A 21,308-nucleotide genomic window follows, 5' to 3' on the forward strand; every position below is an offset into this window, starting at 1 on the left:
GAAGTAGAAAGACATCCTTATCACTAGAGATGGGAAATTCAGGGCACAGAATGCAGGTATAAACATCCTTGGTTACATTTTTACTAGTTTACTACGCCAATCCAAATTCCGTTTAGAATGCCTTCCGAACAGAAGCTCCAAAGTTAAGTTTTCTTTGTCCTGTCAATTCCTCAAAGATTTATTGTCTGTCTAGAAAGTATGAAAACGGCCTACCGTGGTAATTCTTCAGGTCTCAATTTCATTATTGGCCCTCTGTAAGTGCATAATAAAACTGGGCGTTTTTTTTCTCCTGTTCGATTAGCAAATCTGTCTCATGTAAATGTAATACTTTGTCCAGCTGGAAGACCTTGAAAGGTAGAGGAAGAATGTTTCCTTCCCTTAGCAGTTTGGTCTGTCTGGCCTGGGAGACAGCCCTGGCACCAGCTCACCTCCCTCCATACAGATGGGTTTTAACTAACTACATGGGTCCAATTTGCCATCTGCCAAGCCTGGGGAGTACCAACAGGTTCCGGAGCCAGAGTTCTCATTGTGGATGAATTTAGAAGCCCCCAGCCAGAGGAACTTGCAGCCTGACATGTTCGCAGCCGGCCAGACAGCTGCTGGGCTCTGGGAGCTGTACATGGAGCATTCTGGAGGCAAGAGCATTGCTTTCAGAGAGCTTCCCCATCACCCAGTGGATCCACCTGCAACCAGGGTGAGGTTCAGGGCTCCATGACCCAGTGAGTGAGCAAACTATGGAAGAATTAGTCACAGAGGACTCTGTAAAATTTGCCTTGTGAAAATTATGACCAACTGTTATGGGTTGAATTGTGTCCCCCAAAAAAGATATGTTGAAGTCCTAACCCCCAGGACCTGAGAGTGTAATCTTATTTGGAAATAATGTCTTTGCAGAAGCACTCAAGTTAAAATGAGGTTGAGCGGGCCCTAATCCTATGTGATTGTGTCCTTATAAAAAAGCCAAAGTGGGGATCCCTGGGTGGCGCAGCGGTTTGGTGCCTGCCTTTGCCCCAGGGCGTGATCCTGGAGACCCGGGATCGAATCCCACATCGGGCTCCCGGTGCATGGAGCCTGCTTCTCCCTCTGCCTGTGTCTCTGCCTCTCTCTCTCTCTGTATCTGTCATAAATAAATAAAATATTTAAAAAAAAAAAAAAAAGCCAAAGTGTGGGCAAGTGTGGAATTCACAATATTGGAGATGAAGGTGGATGGAGGTTTACAAACTTCATTTGAAAATAGAGAAATGAAAGTTTAAAACCTAAAAACAATCCAAGTCTTTTATAAAGAATGAAGTAAATCGTATTACAAAGTTTGACTCAGGACCAAAATAGTACAGAAGCTGTAGAAACACAAACCAGAAATTTTAAAAATTTAAAAGATCAGATAAAAGGTCTACTGATGTGTGAACGGGGCAATTTAGATATTTATGTTCACAAACTCAAGTGAGAAAAATGAGTGTTGAAGAAAATGATTTCAAGTGGAATGGATACTGGATATGGGGTGGGGGGTCGAATATGACCAGGGAGAAAGGTTTGTAGTGACCAGTATATTTCAGATAAGAACCATTGGCTTGATTTTTTTTTTTCATCTTCTCATAAAGGCATTCAGCTGGATGTTCATCTGTGGTCTTGACTTTTGATTAAAGGAGTCCTCTGGTAAATCCTCTCCCTTACCTCACTCCCTCTCTTTGAAAGTGTATCCCTAATTATAGGCTATGTATAAGATTTACTAGATGAAATCAGCAGCTGTAGATAGGACACCAGACTTGCAGAAAATCAACCCACTGTTGCCATAAAAAGCCCAATTGTTAATTGCTTCTTTGGCATCTGAGTATAACAAAAACACCCTTTGCTGTTTAATATTAAAAGTAAATACAGTAGAGGGGCAGCCCAGGTGGCTCAGCAGTTTAGCGCTGAGGCCCAGGGTGTGATCCTGGAGACCTGGGATCGAGTCCTGCGTTGGGCTCCCTGCATGGAGCCTGCTTCTCCCTCTGCCTCTGTCTCTGCTTCTCTCTGTGTGTGTCTCTCATGAATAAATAAATAAAATCTTTAAAAAATAAAAAATAAAAGTAAATACAGTAGAAAGAATATTGGCCTAGAATTAGGGGAGCCTGGGATTCTAGTCCCCTCCCTGTTACCTGGTGCTTCTGCAGTGTGATCAGGAACCACACATAGATTTTAGCCTCTACATAGTTTGCCGTGCAGACGTTACCTTTATGGTCTTACTCAAAGCTGATGTTTGCTGTGAGGCCCCGTCATTCTTAACTGTTTTGGAAATGGGACCCACCAGTGTTCCATGTTTAATATTGCAGAGTCTTGTCTTATTTCTTGGGAAGCTTGAACCTGGAATGTATACGAATATTCTGGAATCGGTACCATTTCAAACTCAGTAGTGGTCAGTCCAAGAAACAAGCTGTGGCTAGTCTGTGAATCAGGATGGGGTGCGGCCAGATGGCCCTGTGGCCTCTCTCACACCCCTTGCACAGGGCCCGAGAGGCATGAAGGCAGCTCAGGCCACAGCCATGGCTTTTCCTTCCTTTCCCCACATCCTGTGCCTGGCCCCTTGCTCTGTTTACTGCCTCCTTTATCTCTTACACATTTGGGTTACTGGGGGTTTTGCCCTCCTGCTTTCCTCTGCCTGCTGGTTCTGGAATGTCCTTTGTTTAACTCCTTGCTCACTCAAGACCACCTCCTCTCAGGTTCTCAAGGGTTTGCCTATACATATTCTGGTCAGCCAAAGCATGGAGGCCATGTCTCTTGAGCCTCAAGATAGTTACTGTCCATGTGCTGACGATTGTACTGCTCATTTACCTTTTGTTGGAAAGTCAGTAGGGGGATCAGGAAAGAAACCAGCCCTCCCTGTTTCACTCCAGCCCCTATATTTTAACTCCCGTGAATTACTTGGCAGCTGTAAATTTCCTTCTTTGTGGCTTTCCTTTCTTTCCTTCTTTGTGGTTTATTGTATGAACTTTTGATGTGTTCTGCAAAAGAACAAAGCAGCATTCATCCTTTTCATCGATGGTGAACCCAGTTATTGCACCTGTTTTGTAATCCACGTGACACATCTATTTTGTTATCTCTTGCTAACCAACCATCCACTCCAGAATTTAGCTTAAAACAAAAACAGTGCATTACTTATCACAATTCTGCGATTTTGACTAGGCTTAGCTGGGCAGATCTTCTGTTCCTCATAGTGTATGTTTGGGCTGAAATATCAGATTTGACCTGTTCAGTCACATGCCTGCCTTCTCAGCTGGAAATGGGCAAGCACCTCTCCCCAAGGTTAGCTTGCGCTTCCTCCCAACATGGTAGTCTCAGAGCAATCAGACCAGGCTTTTTACATTGTATCCCACTTCTAGTTTCTAGCTTCCCTTGGAGACCTGAACTGACACAGTGTCTTTTCTGCCATTTGCAATTGGTCAAAGCAAGTCCTAGGTCATGCTCTGTTTAAGTGAGGGGAGACAGCCTCCATCTCTTGGTGAGAGGAACAGCGTACTGGCACGGAAATGGAAGGAACTGATGGAGGCCGTCTTTGGAGATTTTCTACCGTCATCTCCCTGGTGATACCTCTTGATTTCTTGGTCTTCTCTTTTTATTCTTTTTTTTTTTTTTCTCTTTTTATTCTTAATGGCATTATAGGGTATAGGAATATGGGGTAGGCAGGAATTAGTCCCATGGCCTTAAACCATCAAATCTTTCACCAGCAACTCCAGGGTGCTTTGGAAAGGCATTAGTGTCTCTGCCCTCGGCTGCAAGATTGCACATGTTACTCAGATGCTTCTGTGACTGCCTTAGGAAGTACAGTAATAGCTAACATCAATTGAGCACTTGCTATGAGCCAGACCCTGTGCTTGTGACTTTTTCATGTATCATGTTATTAAATTAACATCATCTTTCCAGGCCTGTGCATATAATTTCAGTGGCAGTTTCTGGGTTGGTGCAGGTGCTAAAAATACAGCATGACAACATTGGTACCAAAATTCGAAAAGGCTACCCATACTCAAATTGCCAGCCCCTCCCGCTCTCACAGAGCACTTACTCCCATGGGATTCTTTTGATGCGTGCCCTTTTCCTTCTTCTCTGTCAGAATCTCTTCTGTCAGTTTCATATTCTGTTAATTATATATTTGTCCCATTCCAGTCCCTTCTACCCCCAGGTCCAGTGTCTTCTAGTGCAACCAATGCAAATGAGGGACCCTGGGAGAAGGTCAGGGAACGGAAATCATCCCAAGTCGAGCTGAGTCCATTCCCAGTGGGGGGAAGTGCTCTGTGACTACACACAGACCACACCTTCCAGGCCACACACACACAGCTGCTGCCCTCCTACACCCCTCAGGGCGAAGAAACCAGGTCAAGGGAGAGCATAATGTAATACCTGGTTCTCTACTGTGCTCACATTGTGCATTCAGTAAACGTGTGCTGAGGATAATGACTATTATAATATTACTTTATGCAGGAGTATGGGCAAGCTCAGAGCTAGTACACACCCTAAAAAATCCTACCAAGGTATCGCACAGTGTGTTTTTATATTGGATTTGTATATTTTTCATAGCTTTATTGTATATAATTTACATAACCCAAACTTCACCCACTTAAGGTGTACTGTTAAATGGTTTTTAGCTTCCTTACATAGTTGTAAGCCATCACCTTAAATCTAATTTTAGAGCATTTTCATCACCCACAAAAGAAACTGTTTCCATAGCAGTCATTCCCCTTATCACCCCATTCTGCAGCCTTTGGTCACTACTCTGCTTTTTTCTTCATAGATTTGTCTACTGTGGGTATTTCATATAAATGGAATTATAGAATGTGGCCTTTGGTGACTGGCTTCTTTCATTCAGTATAGCGTTTTTGAAGTTCATCTGTGCTAGAGCATGGATCAATACTTCATTCCTTGTAATGGCTGGATAATCTTCTATTGTGTGGATGGACCACATTTTGTGTATCCGTTCATCAGCTGATGGACATTCGGGTTGTTTCTATTTTTTTACTATTATGAATTTGAACATTTACGTGTAAGTTTCCACAGACAGGTTTCAATTCTCTTGGGTAGATATCTTGGAGTGGAATTGCTGGGCCAGATGGTCACTCTGTGTTTAACCTTTGGAGGGACTACCCAATTGTTTTTCAAAGTGGCCACACTATCTTACATTTCCATCAGCAACATGTGAGGGTTCTAATTTTTTCACATCCTTGCCAACAGTTGTAATGATGCACATAGCATTTTTTAGTCTGTCTTTCACTTAAGGATTTACCCAAATGTAGCTAAATTCCGACCCCCAGCCGTGTGTGTGTGTGTATGTGTGTGAGAGAGAGAGAGAGAGAGAGAGAGAACGAGATGGGTCCAAGTAGAGTTCAGGCATTCATTCAAAAACATTTATTCAGCATCTTCTGAACTACACAGGACAGTGTTGGGAGTAGGAAGAGATGCTTGAGTCTTAAAGTCTTAAGAAGTCTTAAAAAAAAAAAAGAAGAGAAAAGTCAGGCATAGTGGAGAGGTTGGCTAGAGAAAAGGAACTTCAGGAAGAACTGACACTTGCCTAGAAGGTGAACTATCGTTTTAGCGTTTATGTTGCAAGTTCCTTTCTGACTGAGATGTATATAATTTAACCCTTTTCATTAAGTGTACGATTCAGGGGTTCTTAGTATATTCACAAAAGTTATGCAACTCCCATCACTAATTCCAGAATATTTTCATCACCCCAACAGGAACTCTTTTATCCATTAGTAGTCACTCCAACCCCTGGCAACCACTAATCTTGCTGTCTTGATGGATTTGCCTATTCTAGACATTTCCTATAAATGATGGTTAAACTTTTTTTTTTTTTAAGATTTTATTTTTTCATGAGAGACACACACACAGAGAGGCAGAGACACAGACAGAGGGAGAAGCAGGCTCCATGCAGGGAGCCCAATGGTGGGACTCGATCCCGGATCTCCAGGATCACACCCCAGGCTGAAGGTGGCGCTAAACCACTGAGCCACTGGGGCCGCCCAATGAACTTTTAAGTTACTATTTCTTTTTATTTTTTTCAGGATCCTAAGCACTTCAAGTCAGAGAAGACAGGAAGGGGACAATTAAGGGAAGGCTGGAGAGATAGTCATCAACCCATCATGTGTTCCTATAAGCTGGTGACTGTCAAGTTCGAGGTCTGGGGGCTTCAGACCAGAGTGGAACAATTTGTACACAAGGTAAGTGAATAAATGGCAGTTCCTGGACTGCGGATAGAGTGACTATCTTTACTGGAAGCTGGAATGCATGACGCACAACACATGCCCAGCACTGAGCCAACATGACATAACTGTATCTAGAAAATGCTGTTTTTATGAAAATACATTTTATATACAAGTTTAATTTGATGCTTTACACTTCATTTCTTTTTTTTTTTTTTTTTTTCACTTCATTTCTCATTCTGTGACTTCCACATCTATTGGATGCGTATATTCAGGAAGTTAGGTTTTCAATACTAAGTACTTCTCCCTTTGGCATCAGGCTAACCTAGCTACAGACAGAAGTACTTGTACTTTGTACTCAGTACTTGGGTTTCAGGCAGAGGCATCAAGGGCTTATATGTGTGTGTGGCCCCCCAAGATAATTCTCACTCAAAAGATCCTACAAATATGGGATATAGGCGCCTATGTGGCTCAGTCAGTTAAGCATTTGACTCCTGATTTGGTGGATGATCTCAGGGTCGTGAGATCCAGCCCCACATCAGGCTCCGTGCTGAGCATGAAGTCTGCTTAAGGTTCTCATTCTCTCTCTTTCTCTGCCCCTACCTCCCCACTGATATTGCTCCCTCTCTCTCTCTCTCTCTCTCTGTCAAAAACAAAACAAAACAAGATCCTACAAATACACCTAAGATAGAAAGAAAATGCCCCAAGAGACAAAACAACAAATCCCAATGGTCCTTTAGATGGTGCACCTCAGTATTTCTGGTCATTTAATAATTCTGTTACTAAAGAATTATTAACAACCTCTAAACACAGATTTCAATTGTATACCCACTTTAACTAAGCAAGTTCATTTTATAGCAGGAACAAGACTTAGTGATGATTTAAGTTTGTTAGGGGCTTCTAGCATGACTCATCCTCATGGAAACAAATGGAAAATGCAATGTCAAACGTTACCCTTTGTAACGCCTCCTATTTTCATAAAAATAAATACTACCCAAGTTGTCTCTACATTCCAGATAGGCTGGATATCTGTTTATTTTTCCACTTAAAAACTGATAAAAAATAGCTTTCTGAAATTCTTCCAGGGGCACTGGAATTTAACAGTAATGCACTGAGCTTTGTGTTACTTAGATGGATTTGTCTACTGAGATTGGAGGCCAGTTGTCAACAAAATGTATAAATTTTGAGGTCCAAGGAATAGAATGAACTTGGGCTCGTGATAATCGCAAACCCTAGAACAGATTTGAGAGCTTTGATGTTTTCTTAAACAGAGAAGTGTATCAATCTGCTGTTGCACTCCAGAGCCCATTCTACTCAACCAGAAGTGGAAGCTGAGTGAGACACAGAGAAGTCAAGTTTTGAGGGACCACCTTAACCCCTGTTGTGTCCCAATTTATTAAGCAGGAACACACTTCCAGAGTAAATATCTTCCATCTTCAGCTCTGTCTTAGACTGTATCTTCCTTGACTTCCTGTAGCATCTACCCCCCTTATTTAATATTTTATTTATTTATTTTAGAGAGGATGTGAGAGAGAGCAAAGGAGGGTGGTGGGGGACAGAGGAAGAGGGAGAGTCTTAAGCAAACTCCACACTGAGCTTGAAGCCCAACTCCGGGCTTGATTCCACAACCCTAAGATCACTACCAGAGCCAAAATTAAGAGTCAGGCATTTAACTGACTGAGCCACCCAGCCACCTCACCCCTGCCCCTTATTTTTTAACCCCAAATGATCTCTTATCAAGTCACCACATAGTTCATTTGGCATATCCTCCTTTCACGAAGCCTATTTACACTGCCATGGGGCTCACTGTGTTTCTTTTCTCGCAGTTGACTTTGGCTAGTTTTGAGATTCTGTTTCTTTAAAATACCTGTAGGAATTGTGCTCTAGTAAAAGGCATTCCTATTGCCCGTTTCCAAATATAAGGAAGTGTTATCAACACCCCAAAAACACACCTGCTCTGGCACATGAGTCGCTAATGAGTATATGAGGCGAGTATTTGCATGGTTTTAAAGTACCAGTGCCTTTCTCTAAACACCTTTGTTTTTTAAGAATCTATTCACAGTTATGGGGGGAAAATGTTCGAAAGCGAGCCATTAGCACATTATTGAATTCTTGTTTCCAGCAGACAGCTGTGTTGTGCTTAATGTAATAGGGTATATTTTACTGATGCCCCAATGCTGTTCTTTTCATTTCCATGAATTTGACACAGTCAGCACTCAAGTGGTTATGGTTTCATGTTGTTTCTTATTTTCATGACATATTTCCTCCTTCCAAATCATAAAAGCTTCACTAGATATCCAGAGGCATGGAGAAATAAACACATCATTATAAATGCTTCCCTTGTTTCTGCAAATGCACCAGATTAAAATCTTTCATTTATTGAAACGTGCCTGAACCTTTCATGAGAGGTTTTTGACAATAGCCGGATTTGTTTGGCAGGAAGAAAGGAATGTTGAAGGGAGTGCGTGAGTATCTAAGAAACATAGAACCACATATTTATAGAGGACACGAAGAATACCATAAAACACACACGCACATGCACACAAACTATATAGTTATCTTTCTTAGTCTTCTAGGGCCATTATGTGTCACCATAAGAAACAATTTTATTCCTTTGTCTCTTCAGGCTTATCATTACCATTATGTTCTATTCTAATTGAGATCTCTTTATTTCATCTTTGTCAATAATAGTTGACTCGAGGCCCCTGGGTGGCTCAGTCAGTTAGCATCTGCCTTCAATTCAGGTCATGCTCCCAGGGTCCTGTGAGCAAACCCTACATAGGGCTCCCTCTCAGCTCGGAGTCTGCCTCTCCCTCTCCATCTGCCTCTCCCTCTCCAACTGCCTCTCCCCCTGCGCATACTCTCTTGTTCTTTCTCAAAGGAAAAGTTAACTCATTCATAAAAAATAAAATACAATACCAGTTGACCAAACTGCTTTTTTCCCCTTTCTACTACATGGAAGTCACACCCAAAAAGATATTTACTTATCTTATATCCCATACCTTCAATTACCAAAAGATAATAATAATAATTTGACCAATATGTGCCATACTTCATCAGAGAAGAACAGAAGTCACTTGCTACCCAGAAAAGCGTTTCTAATTTCCAACATCCATGACTTCCTAGCACCAGTGAGATACACCTTCCCACAAGTGAAAAGTTGAACCTGATTTAGATAAAGATAAGTGAAGAGAAAAATCTCAAGATGATTAGCCCAGAGATTCATTCCAGTCATTGCTGTGAGACTGCCAAGCAGTTGCCCTTCATGTGTGTACACTCCCAGTCCAACTTTCAATTAAGATGAAGAGATTAATTTCAGCAAGTCTAGGACACCATGAAAGGTCCAAGGGTGAGCGAGCCCATCATCTGTGTATGTGAGACTGTACTTGCCATTACATGGACAGAGGGATTGAGGAATTTGTAATTGCCAGGATTCCTAGAATTGGGAACAATCTATTTTCCAGGTAGTTTTAATCAAACATGGTTCTTCTGCTTTTTTAGGTGGTCCGAGATATTCTGCTGATTGGACATAGACAGGCTTTTGCATGGGTTGATGAGTGGTATGGTAAGTCACCCTCCCCAAAATAACTTACAGAACAACTTCATAACATGTTGATTTGGGCGTCAGTCCATCTGGCTTCAGATGCTACCTAGAAAGACAACAACAAAGGCAGGACTATTGCCCCCTAAAGTGGAAATAGCACAGTCTATGGAACATAATGAGGAAGAATGTAATGATAGAAGCTTGGTCTGAAATAACCATGATACAGCTGACCCTTGAACAACACGAGTTTAAACTGTGTGAATCCACTAATATGCAGATTTTTTTCAGTAAGTACAGTACTATAAATGTGTTTTCTCTTCCTTATGATTTTCTTAATAAAATTTTCTTTTCTCTAGCTCACTTTATTGTAAGAATATAGACTTGATTACATATAACACAAAATAGATGTTAATCCACTGCTTATGTTATCAGTAAAGGCTTCTGGTCAACAGTAGGCTATTAAGTTTTGGGGAAGTCAAAAGCTATATGTGGATTTTCAATTTGGTGGGGGAGAGGGTATAAGTTAGCGCCCCTAATGCTCTTATTGTTCAAAGGTCAACTGTACTTCTTATTTATTAGTCATAATAAATAGGACCTCAGTATGTTTGATGCTGGCATACTGATAACACAGAGCTCCATGATTCTCTGTTGGAGGGGTTTGAAACCCATCCTAATTTATCCCAAACTTTGATTCAAGATCAAAACTATCTGAAGCATCATATCAAGTAAAAGCAGTCCTTTGATTCAAAGAACACTTGAAACACTCCCTCACCAAAAAACATAAGGATTCTGCAAGAATTCAAAGGCAGAGACACCGGTACCCCTTCATCCTGAGACTACTGTGACTTTTTTTTCTTTTCTTTTCTTTTCTTTTCTTTTCTTTTCTTTTCTTTTCTTTTCTTTTCTTTCCTTTTCTTTCTTTCTTTTCTTTCTTTCTTTCTTTCTTCTTTCTTTCTTTCTCTCTCTTTCTCTTTCTCTTTCTCTCTTTTCCTTTTTTCATGATTTGGGAAGAGCTAAACAAATTCTGCACGTGTCCAATAAATGAAAACCAGGTTTGCTTCATCCCATGATGGATGGACCACCCTTTCCAGATCCTCAGCACTGTCATTTGGTCCACATGAATCTTCCTTATGCCCAGAATCAGTCATCAGAGGCTAGTGTCCTTGACTATAAATAGAAACGAACACACCCAGTTGGTGACTTGGGTTAGATCTGATTGTCTAATAAAATGCCCTCCTCCTTGGCCTCTTCCTAAGTCACATTGAATTTGTTCTGAGAGTAACCTAGATTACATTTTGGTGCTTTTCTGTCATTGTTCCACGAATCCCTCCCTCTTCTTAGCTGAAGGTTATCAAATTTAAAGTGAAAAGCTACATTGGACTGAATGGGTAAACACAACGATGCTGTTAGCTATTTCTGAGCCACATGTAAAAGACATGGTTCTGGAAGTTTGGGTTTTTTTGTTTTTAATTTTTCCCAAAATTAAATTAAAATTTAATTTTCATCTGTGTCTTCTGAAGAGCAAGTGCATCCTCCTGGGTTTGTCTGAAGGCAGACCTCTGGAAGAGCTTTCTTTTGAAAGATTGTCATTTGCTCTTTCTTACCACACACTCCCGGGATTCTGTTCACATGCAGCAGGTACACTAGCTTGCCACATTTTCATGACATCTCACCAAGACCTATTTCTGATTGGCTTTCTGAGGCTGGTAGAGGGAGAGACTGCTGTGATGACTTCCCCTGATTATGAAACAAATTTTTCTCTGTTTGTTTGTTTGTTTGTTTTCCAGGGGATCTTTCCTCAGATTCTTAGAGAGGGAGCAAAGATGCAAAAAAGCCTTAAGAACTGGTCTCTCCCAACTTGAGCTCCTCAAAGCTCACGGTGTCCTTGCCACCAACACTAAGGGAATATCAAAAGGATATTCAAAGAATAATTGGCAAATAAATGGGGGACCTAAAGGGCCAACAATCTACCACTTTGAAGACCAAGAGACAGGCCACTTTGATAGATTTCTCTCTAATGCCAGAGAGGACTCGCCAGAAAAGGCAGCATCAGAAACAGTAGCTGGGTTCCTGATTAAGAGGACCAAATACCTGAAGACTGTTGATCAGAAAAGGTTTGAGCATAGCATAGGCAGGATATAGGGGAAAAAAAGATGTGGGTGGGCATCTAATAAGTGAATGGCTGGGGTACAAAAAATGGAGGCCGACTCTTTTCTTTCATGCCAGGGCATGAAACCTTAGAGACTTTTAGTCCAAAAAAAAATTCGTCAGACCATGAGAGAGGCCCAAAGCGAGACTAATGAATGCATCAGAGGAAAATAGAGGCCTCCAGTCCTGGAGAGCTCTCAGAGGAGAACACCTACCTATTTACTCAGGATGAGTTAGGTAGACACATTAACTCAAGGAGTCTATTGACAAAAAGCCTTTCTGTATGTGAGTGCAAAAAAACTGTGTGGTTTACTGGATATAGATCATGGGGGAGCCAAGTACTCCCCAGAGAAGGTCTCCACCCCCTGAGTACACAATCTTAGCTCCCACCAAAATAAGCAGCCTTTTCACAGAGTAAGGGGGGCCAAGGGGGAGGGGTGTCTAAGAACCATGCCATCAATTTCATGTAAATTACTGGCATCCTTGTCCCTAACTGAGCTGCTTGCCAGGAAAACAGTGGCTCCTTCCTTACACAGAGGCAGACACTCAGTCAATCAAATGAATGGAAATAGCCCTGCCCACAGACTGCCTTCTGAGCCCCTTGCTCAAGGTAATGCTTGGGACTGTGGGCCTTGCAGGGGAAAAAGGTTTGTCACTGTCCGCCTTCAATTTTGGCTACCTGAAGTTGCTTATTTTTCTTTAGTCTCTATGGGCTCAGTGAGGCTCTCATTAGAAAACACAGAAAAGGTCCAAAGTTTAAAAAAAAAAAAAACGACAAAAACCTTTGCCTATAGTTTACAGCGCTTGTGCAAAGTGAGGTCCCCGGCCAGCAACATCAGCTCCCACCTTGGGGACTTGTTAGAAATTCAAATTCTCAGGCTCCACTCCAAACCTACAAAATCAGATACTCTGGGGGGTCTAGCCCAACAATCTGTGTTTTAACAAGCCCTGCAGACGATTCTGATGCTGGCTAAAGTTTAAGAATGGCTTTAAATCAGATTAGACTGTAAGGACAGTTTAATTACTTCGGTCCAAACAGATTAGCATAGAGAGTGGGAGATGTCTTCTGGGCCAACTGGAAAGCTCTGATGCCTTGTGAGAATTAGAAAGACATCCCTCTGGGCAGATTCAGCAGGTGCTCTCAGTTTAGGGCTGAATTCTAGTCCCATTGACCTCCTGGCTCTGTGTTTGTACCTTATAGAAACTATACCCCATAGGCTGTGGCACTCCTTGGATGTCTTTCTCCCTAATTAAGCTAACCACCTCCAGTGTTTAATTAAGAAGGTGGGGGGTGGGGGGGAAGGATATTGTAGATGGTGGTTGATCTTCGCTTACCCAAGGATTAATTTGTATCATTTCTTAGTTTGAGCATATGGCTGTCACATAACTAATTCCGTAAACAAATTTTATTCTGCTCATGTTCCTTGTAAAGTATAACCATGTCCATTGTTGGAGGAGTGGAGGGTTTTTTTCAAAGCCTTGATTGGTCTTTATCCATGAGCCTTAGGTCTCTCCTGCATGACTGGAACACTAATCAGAGAAGAAACAACACATTTCAGAAGATGGGGTAATAGGGGGGTGGATAAAAATAGGCAGCCCAGCTTCACAAAAGCATAGTTTTGTTTCACAAATCTGACAGTATTTTGAGAGAGGAACAAAGAGAATTGCCAGAGGGAGGCTGTGATTGAGTGGAACCTCATGAATGTCGTTGAAATCCAGACCCTTCCAAAAAAGAATAGAGGGGTAGTTCTGGTTTATATAGATGAAAGTCCCTCATAAAAGTGACTTAAAATTATTCTGGAGTCTCTAGAGCTGGCCTCATAATGAATGAAGCAAGCTCAAGGTGGGGAAAGAAGCCTACTTAGAGACCAGCATTAGCTGGTTGAATTCACCAAGTCAGCATTTTCCAAAGGTCTCCAGATTCCTGAAATGCGAATAGCTTAGCTTCTCATAAGATTTTCAAAAGAAATCTGTGACTCTCCTCTACCTCCCCAAATTAAGAACAATGAAGAAAAATCATAACTTTACATTGCAATTCTAGATCTTATTGGTCGGGATTACACGGAAAGAGTACTCACCAAGATTTGAGGATTGGCTACTTTCACTACAAAAAGTGGAGCCACCCCCAGCGCTTTAGTGCTGCCTTTAACCCAGGTTGTGATCCTGAAGACCCAGGCTCAAGTCCCACATCAGATTCCCTGCATGGAGCCTGTTTCTCCCTCTGCCTGTGTCTCTGCCTTTCTCTCTCTCTCTCTCTCTCTCTCTCTGTCTTTCATGAATAAATAAAATCTTAAAAAAAAAAAAAAGTGGAGCCACCCCTAAGCTATTTATAACAAGCATGTATTGAATTCATAATAATTGTAAAGAGGTTTTAAAAAAAAAAAAAAGGCGAATCTTAAAGGATGACTTCCATTTTTGTTAGAACCAAAGTATCAAATCTCATTCATGGTTACTGGAGCTTACCCCCACCCCAAACCCAACCACTTGTTCAAGACTTCCATTTTGACTTAGTGTAAGAAAAAAATTACTTATTTTAGGCAGAGGATACTAGAAGTGAAGAGAAAATGTTTGTAGAAAGAAATAAACAGGTGGCATTGGACAGGTCATTGAATTAAAGTATATAACTCTTTTTTTTAAGTTTTATCTGCTGCAACTATGAAAACTCTTGCTTGTAAACATTGTGTTCCATGGCATCTATAGTTTCTCTGTATGTTCTACTGACTCCTGTCCTTTCAAATATATGCTCTTGCCTCCACAAACTGTGAAGTCAACCTGCCTTCTTTAAAAACTGAAGTGATTGAAAGAAAACTGCCACCATAAGCAAAGTTGCAAGACTTGAGGACAAGATCTTTGTAACATAGGTAGCCAACAGAGAACTAATGTCTATAATGTATACAGAGATCCTATAAATTAAAAAATCCAGCAACTCAATGGAAAAAAACGTAAAGAACGTGAATAGGTAAACCATAGAAGAAACATAAATGGCCAATAACCTTGGTACTAGTCACATGAAATACAATGAAAACAATATATGACATTTGTTTATCTGATAGCAAAAAATTTAAGATAATGATAATATCCAGTTTGGGATAAGGTGGAGTACAAATAAACAGTTTCTATAAAAATGCTAAGTACAAATAATCTATGATCCAGCAATTCCACTTATAGAAATTTATTCTTATGGAATAGACAGGTACTCATGAATATAGGTGCAAAGCTATTCAGTGTATTGTTATTTATAAAAGCTAGAAATTAGTCTCAGTATAAATGTTTATTAACAGGAATATGATCAAATAAATTATGATAAACACATACTGTGACTATTATTTTCAATAGTTAAAAAGAATAAGGTAGTTCTAGGGGCGCCCAGCCGGCTCCCATCAGAAAAGCATGTAGCTCTTGATCTCAGGGTCGTGAATTCAAGTGCTGTGTTGGGTGTAGAGATTACTTAAATAAACTTAAAAAAATTTTTTTAACTTAAAAAATAAAAAGGACAATATGTGTAGTATATATGGTATGGTATACTACAGTATGATTCCATAAATGTAAAAATAGATGAGATTATATCTGTGTGCAGTAATATACATGTGAATTCATAGAAAAAAATCTGGCAGTCTGAACCTCAAACGCTTAACTCAGTGGTTACATCCAGAAAGAACAAGATTAGTTGGGAGAGGGTAAGAGGAATTAAACTCTTTTCTCAATATAAATCAGCACTATTTGAATTATTTCTCTGGAACATAATTCATGCATCACTTGATTGATTCAATAAATAATCACTGAAACCCTTTTATTATTTTTTTTAAAAAGCAGAAAATGGGGATGCCTGGGTGGCTCAGCAGTTGACCATCTGCCTCTAACTCAGGGCGTGATCCCAGAGTCCTGGGATCGAGTCCCACATCGGGCTCCCTGCATGGAGCCTGCTTCTCCCTCTGTCTGTGTCTCTGCCTCTCTCTCTGTCTCTCATGAATAAATAAATTATTTAAAAAAATAAAATAAAAATAAAAAGCAGAAAATGATTGAAGCAGACCAAGACTCACAGAGTAGAGGTATATTTTGTTCTTAAATGAAAGTCTTTATGGGATCCCTGGGTGGCACAGCGGTTTGGCGCCTGCCTTTGGCCCGGGGCGCGATCCTGGAGACCCGGGATCAAATCCCACATCGGGCTCCTGATGCATGGAGCCTGCTTCTCCCTCTGCCTATGTCTCTGCCTCTCTCTCTCTCTCTCTCTCTCTCTCTATCAGAAAGAAAGAAAGAAAGAAAGAAAGAAAGAAAGAAAGAAAGAAAGAAAGAAAGAAAGAAAGAAAGAAAGTCTTTAGTTCATGGTTGAGGAAACCAAAGCAGATGCCTCAATTAACAAATCCCCTGGTGTCCAGAGCTTCTTTGACAAAGCCGGTTTCACAGTAGAGGTGGAGGTTCGGACCTCAGCCGAGTCATCTGGCAGACGCAGTTCTACGCAGGCCACATTCAGTGTGACCTTCACTTGGCTGGAACAGGAGAAATAGGATCAGCTCTCCCCTCATCTGAAGGAGAGTAAGAAAGAGAAGGAAAGAAATCAGCTCATAAGAGGGCAAAGAAAAGAAATCTGTACCACTGAAGTGTAACGAAGAAGATATTCATACCCCCAGGATACTTCCCAGTGCTGATCATGTCAGATATAGTCCTAGATCTATAGATACAGATAGTCTCCAGCAACCTAGAGTCAAAGATACTATGATGTACCTTTCTTGCCAGCAGAAATATCATACTTACAGTGTTCTCTTAAATCAGAGAATTAGCCCAGTGTTACTTGTTTAAAAGCTTTTATTTGAGAAACCTTCTTTAAAAAAAAAAAGTAAATTATGATCTTTCAAATCTATATACTAAGGGGTGATTATTAGTTTATTTGCAAAATAATGGACATGAGTTTCCTTTAAGAGTTTCTTTGATACACCTAAGTAGTTGTTCGCTGGAAGCAAAGAGGTCTGAATCTAAACTGTTAGAAGTCATTGTCTGGTCATTGAAAATCAATCCATAATGAAGATGAATCATCTCTGAAAGTATAATCTGTCATTGGACAGTGCAATTGAATTTACTAAAAAAATTGATTCCTGTATAGATTTTGAGGTAATATACTTTGCAAAAGCAGGACATAATGTGTTTTACCTGATAACCTAAACAGAAATATTTTCATTTGATTAGGCTTTCCATGAATTACTAAGAAATATTGAAAATATTTACATCATTTCCATAAGCATGTACGATACGTGGGGAGAACTCAGGATTCGGACCAACTTATTTTCCTTCCTCAGTAAGGGACCCAATTACTACCATCTTTTTAAGAACCACTTTACTAGAAATGTTCATTTTGATATATTCTATTTTTGAATTTTTTTTTATTTTAGTTGCAATTTTCTGAAACTTTGTTTCATAACTCATTTTAACAACAACAACAAAAAAGATCATGCTTCTGGAATGAGCAGAAATTGTAGAAAACTATTTTCTCCTTACCAATTCCAAACTGATGGTATTTGACCCCAAATAATAGATTTTAAATAATGTCATTTTTTCATTCTTTCATAAGTACAGCATATTTGATGTAGAAAATACAAACAAAAGGAAGAAAATGAAAATGATCTATAATTCCAATTCCTCAAAACAATTAAGATTTTGAAGTGTATCCTTTTAGTTTTTTTAACATGTATATAATCATCAAAGATGATTTCATACAATGCATACAGTTGTTTTACCTCCTATTTTTAACAATATACCAAAGAACATTTCTCTATAGTGTTAATAAATATTCTTCTACATAATTTTTAATGGTAGCATAGTACTGTCAGTCCCCTGGGTTCTTTCCCATTTTGCACTGTTATGAACAAGGCAGTAATGAATATCTTTGTTGTTAAATCCTTCTTCACATCTACAAAATTGAGACATCTTTGAAAGCACACGGTCACACACTTTAAGCCCTTCTCTTAACATTGAGCTAATTAAAAATAAAGAACGTTTTCTGTTGGGATTCACTAGAACAAAGAAACTAAATGCTTTGTTTTTGTTTTCCAAATTACTGTCATGCCAGTTGGGGAAGGGGTGTGGAGGGGGAGAAAGTGTCTAATGAACATTATGTATAGAGGAATTTCTCTGAATCCTAAACTTCTGGCTTAAAAATGAGCTCAGTACTCATTCCAGGTGTATTTGTGTTTAAGAAATTTTGATAACCAGCCACTGGAATTAAAGTGATTGCATTGAATGAATATGCTCTTATTGTTAACTATGATACATTTGTTCTAATTACAAAGCAGCATGTGTTTGTTGCTTTCTAGTTACCTGGATGAAAAGCATGCTCTTTGCTTGGCCACACTGCTGCTTAGCATCCTTGATACTTACATTGCTTATGGACAACATTTTTGATCTACGGTTTTGGGGGTGGGATGTTGGGGGATCAGCAGCTAAATAAAATAGCCCGGGTCTGGATTTAGAGCCGCCCTCCACATCTTGGCCCCAGACCACACTGAACTGAATCATAAAGTTCTGGCACGTGTGCCCTGTGGAAATGAAGAGAATCTCACATGACATATATGGATTGATATAAAAAGACACCAAACCACATGATGCAGGAAATACTTAAGGAGAAATTTCCAGCTGTGACTACCGGCTCTAAATCCCCACCAAGCTAATTCGTGATCAGGGTGGTCGAATAACCAATTATTCAAGCATACTTTCGTTGTAGAGAGGCATGAAGTTAAATTCTGCCTTGAGAACAACAAAGGAATGCCTGTCTGGGAAAGTTGCTGATAGAATGTTGTATAATAACCAAAGAGCGGGTGGGGAGTGGAGGATAACACAGCAGACGTATTTAAAGTGAGAATAATTGTTATTTTAATGCATTTTGAATACTGAAGATAGATGGGTTCTTTAAGTTTTTTATCAGTTGGATTTAGACAGGGTTTCCCAACCTTGGCACCATTGACCTTTTAGACTGGATACTTCCCTGTTGAGAAGGGGAAGGTGCTGTGCATTTGGGTAGGTTATTCTGTGGCCTAGCTGGCCTCTACCTACTAGATGCCAGTAGCACCCCCACCCCAGTTGTGACAACCAAAAACTGTCACAAAAGTGTCCCCCATTGGGAACCACTGGATTAAGAGATCATTATCCTAAAATGCTGAAAAACTACAGATTCAGGCCCAAAATCATAATGTCATGTGCCATTTTATTTATAGATCAGTGTGGGTGGAAGTAGTGCCAGCCATCTCCAAGCTGTTAGACTAGACTTGAAGTTTGATATAGACCCGCACTCTCTGACACCATGAATTCTGTGCAGAAATACATCTCTGTGGGAGCATTGCAACCAAGTATCCCTTGTACCAGTAAACATCATTTATCTGCCTTCTATGTCATGTCTCCTGTACTAGCAATGCAAGTGTCCTTTCTATTGTCGAATGCATTGATTTAAAGAATCTCCAAATCTATTTGAAAGGTATATGGGAGGTAAGTATTAAAACAAACAAACCTGACCCTGTCCCCAAAGGGATCTTCTAAGAATGCTTTAGGAGATCTCAGGCTATGGCAGTGCCCACGTGCTAATACTTTCTACCCATCTAGCTGACTTTACAAGATTCACCCCCTAAATAATTTCCACTCTTCTCTGTTCTAAGACTATTTCCACTTAACTTCCTTGCACTCACTCCCCCTTTGGCTGGTCTAGCTAACTTTATGACGTACTCTTCATAAAGTTAGTGAATTCCCTGCTTTTTAAACCTCTCTTTGGCTTCTGCTACCATCTTTCCCTAAAGTCTCCCCGTTGAAAGTCTGCATTTAATAACAGTAGTTGCCAACGTCTTGACCTTTTTTCAGATATGACAATGGATGATGTTCGGGAATACGAGAAAAACATGCATGAACAAACCAACATAAAAGTTTGCAATCAGCATTCCTCTACTGTGGATGACATAGAGAGCCATGCCCAAACAAGTGTATGTAGAATTTTTAAAACATGTTGACCACCCTTTACTGAATGTACACATAAACTGATCTTTGAAATACTGCAAACATTCAGTTCTCAGCTTTCCACAAAAAGCATGTCTCGTCACCCAGAGACATTGGTGTAGAACCTGAGCTAGGTCTAAACTGGACAGTGTCATCTCTCCTTTCTAGATTTTTCCATTCTTAAAAAAGCCGCTGGATTTGGGGGTTGTTCCTCACTCATAAAAACCCAAGAACATGGAGAGTGGAAACATTTGTGGCTGGTGAATGGCCTATACCATGAAAGAAGAGAAGGGTCAAAACAAGTGTCATATGAAAACTAGAATATCATGACAGTAACTTTTAAAAATATAGTTAACACTCAAGTTATTCCTTCAAGGGACAGCTTGTGTCTCATCTGGTGTTTTAGATTTCTTTACATTTGCTTTGAAATGCTTTCTATGGTTCTTTCTAGTTATTGTAGCCAATCCGTTCCTTTTCCTTAGGTTAATCTCCAGATGGGGCCTCAGTCTGTGCACACACAGTTGCTGAGCAGTGAAGGTGTGGTGAACTGGGAATGTGCTGGGCCATATAGCACATCTAGCCTGGGACTTGAGATGCAGAGAGCCACAGGTTATTTAGTGGCACATCAGAAATTGAGAGCTAACTGTATTGTGCATGCCAGTATTTTAAATAGAGTTATCTCTCAATCATTCATGCTAACGAAGAGGAGATAAGGCAACGGAGAAAATGTGATCATTAAGTCGTTATTTGTGTGTGTCTTTGGCCAGAGCTGTGATCTCTTTGGGTATCAGCTTGAGCCCGCATATCTGCAAGCCCATGCCCCAGAACAGCACATATTATTAGAGTTTTAAGAAATTGATAACATAGGTAAAGAAAATTGAGCAACCGCTATTGTTGTACATGGGTGCTTTAGAATTGTGAAGAAGATCTTTTGGTTGCCCTTTGGATGTTTTTGTTCAGTTTTTAGAGCATGTATGAGAAGTGTGCCCTGCAAGGCTCCTGTGCATGTGGTTACCCTTGAGGCTCAAATGGCCCTGACTCTTCCTCTCCACAGTGCATGCAGTGATTGAATTTGCGCAAAGCTGTTGTTGGGTCAGGTTAACTGTGGTGTTCCTCACTATACACAGGCCCATCCAACAGGAATCTCCTTTTCCTTCAAACACTGTGCTAACATTTAGAAATGCTCATTAAGGAAATTGTCCTTGAAAGTCCATCATTTTCAATTCCCTTTTCTTTTGGAATGTTAGACTCTAGTTCCCCCCCATCCCTCCCCGGCAGCCCTCTGAAAGCTGCTTGCTAGAAGTGTGATCAGACAAAGGAAGCCAGAAGCAAGGGGGAGATACCACATTCCAAAGGATTCTAAGCACCCGGCTTTTCTCATTCTAAGCTCTATGGTTTATAGCTTAAGGCTCTAAAGTTCTCTTTCCATTTTACTGCCATTATTACTGTTAGAACGTCAGTTTACTGTGGTACCTAGACAG

General features: G+C 40.4%; 1 protein-coding gene across 3 annotated transcripts in view; it reads left to right on the forward strand.

Annotated features, from left to right (window-relative positions):
• Positions 1–21,308, forward strand: part of PITPNC1 (phosphatidylinositol transfer protein cytoplasmic 1) — a 257,577-nt gene that overhangs the window by 228,892 nt on the left and 7,377 nt on the right. For 2 of the 3 annotated variants that reach the window (XM_038546821.1, XM_038546820.1), the window contains 2 exons: positions 6,030–6,185; positions 9,669–9,732. In XM_038546821.1, the coding sequence (XP_038402749.1) occupies positions 6,030–6,185; positions 9,669–9,732 (220 nt within the window). Of the gene's footprint in view, positions 1–6,029; positions 6,186–9,668; positions 9,733–19,695; positions 19,815–21,308 lie in introns of all 3 variants that reach the window. The other variant, XM_038546822.1, reaches the window with a different exon arrangement.

Source organism: Canis lupus, chromosome 9, assembly GCF_011100685.1.
Source record: "Canis lupus familiaris isolate Mischka breed German Shepherd chromosome 9, alternate assembly UU_Cfam_GSD_1.0, whole genome shotgun sequence".
In the NCBI taxonomy this organism is placed as follows: Eukaryota; Metazoa; Chordata; class Mammalia; order Carnivora; family Canidae; genus Canis; species Canis lupus.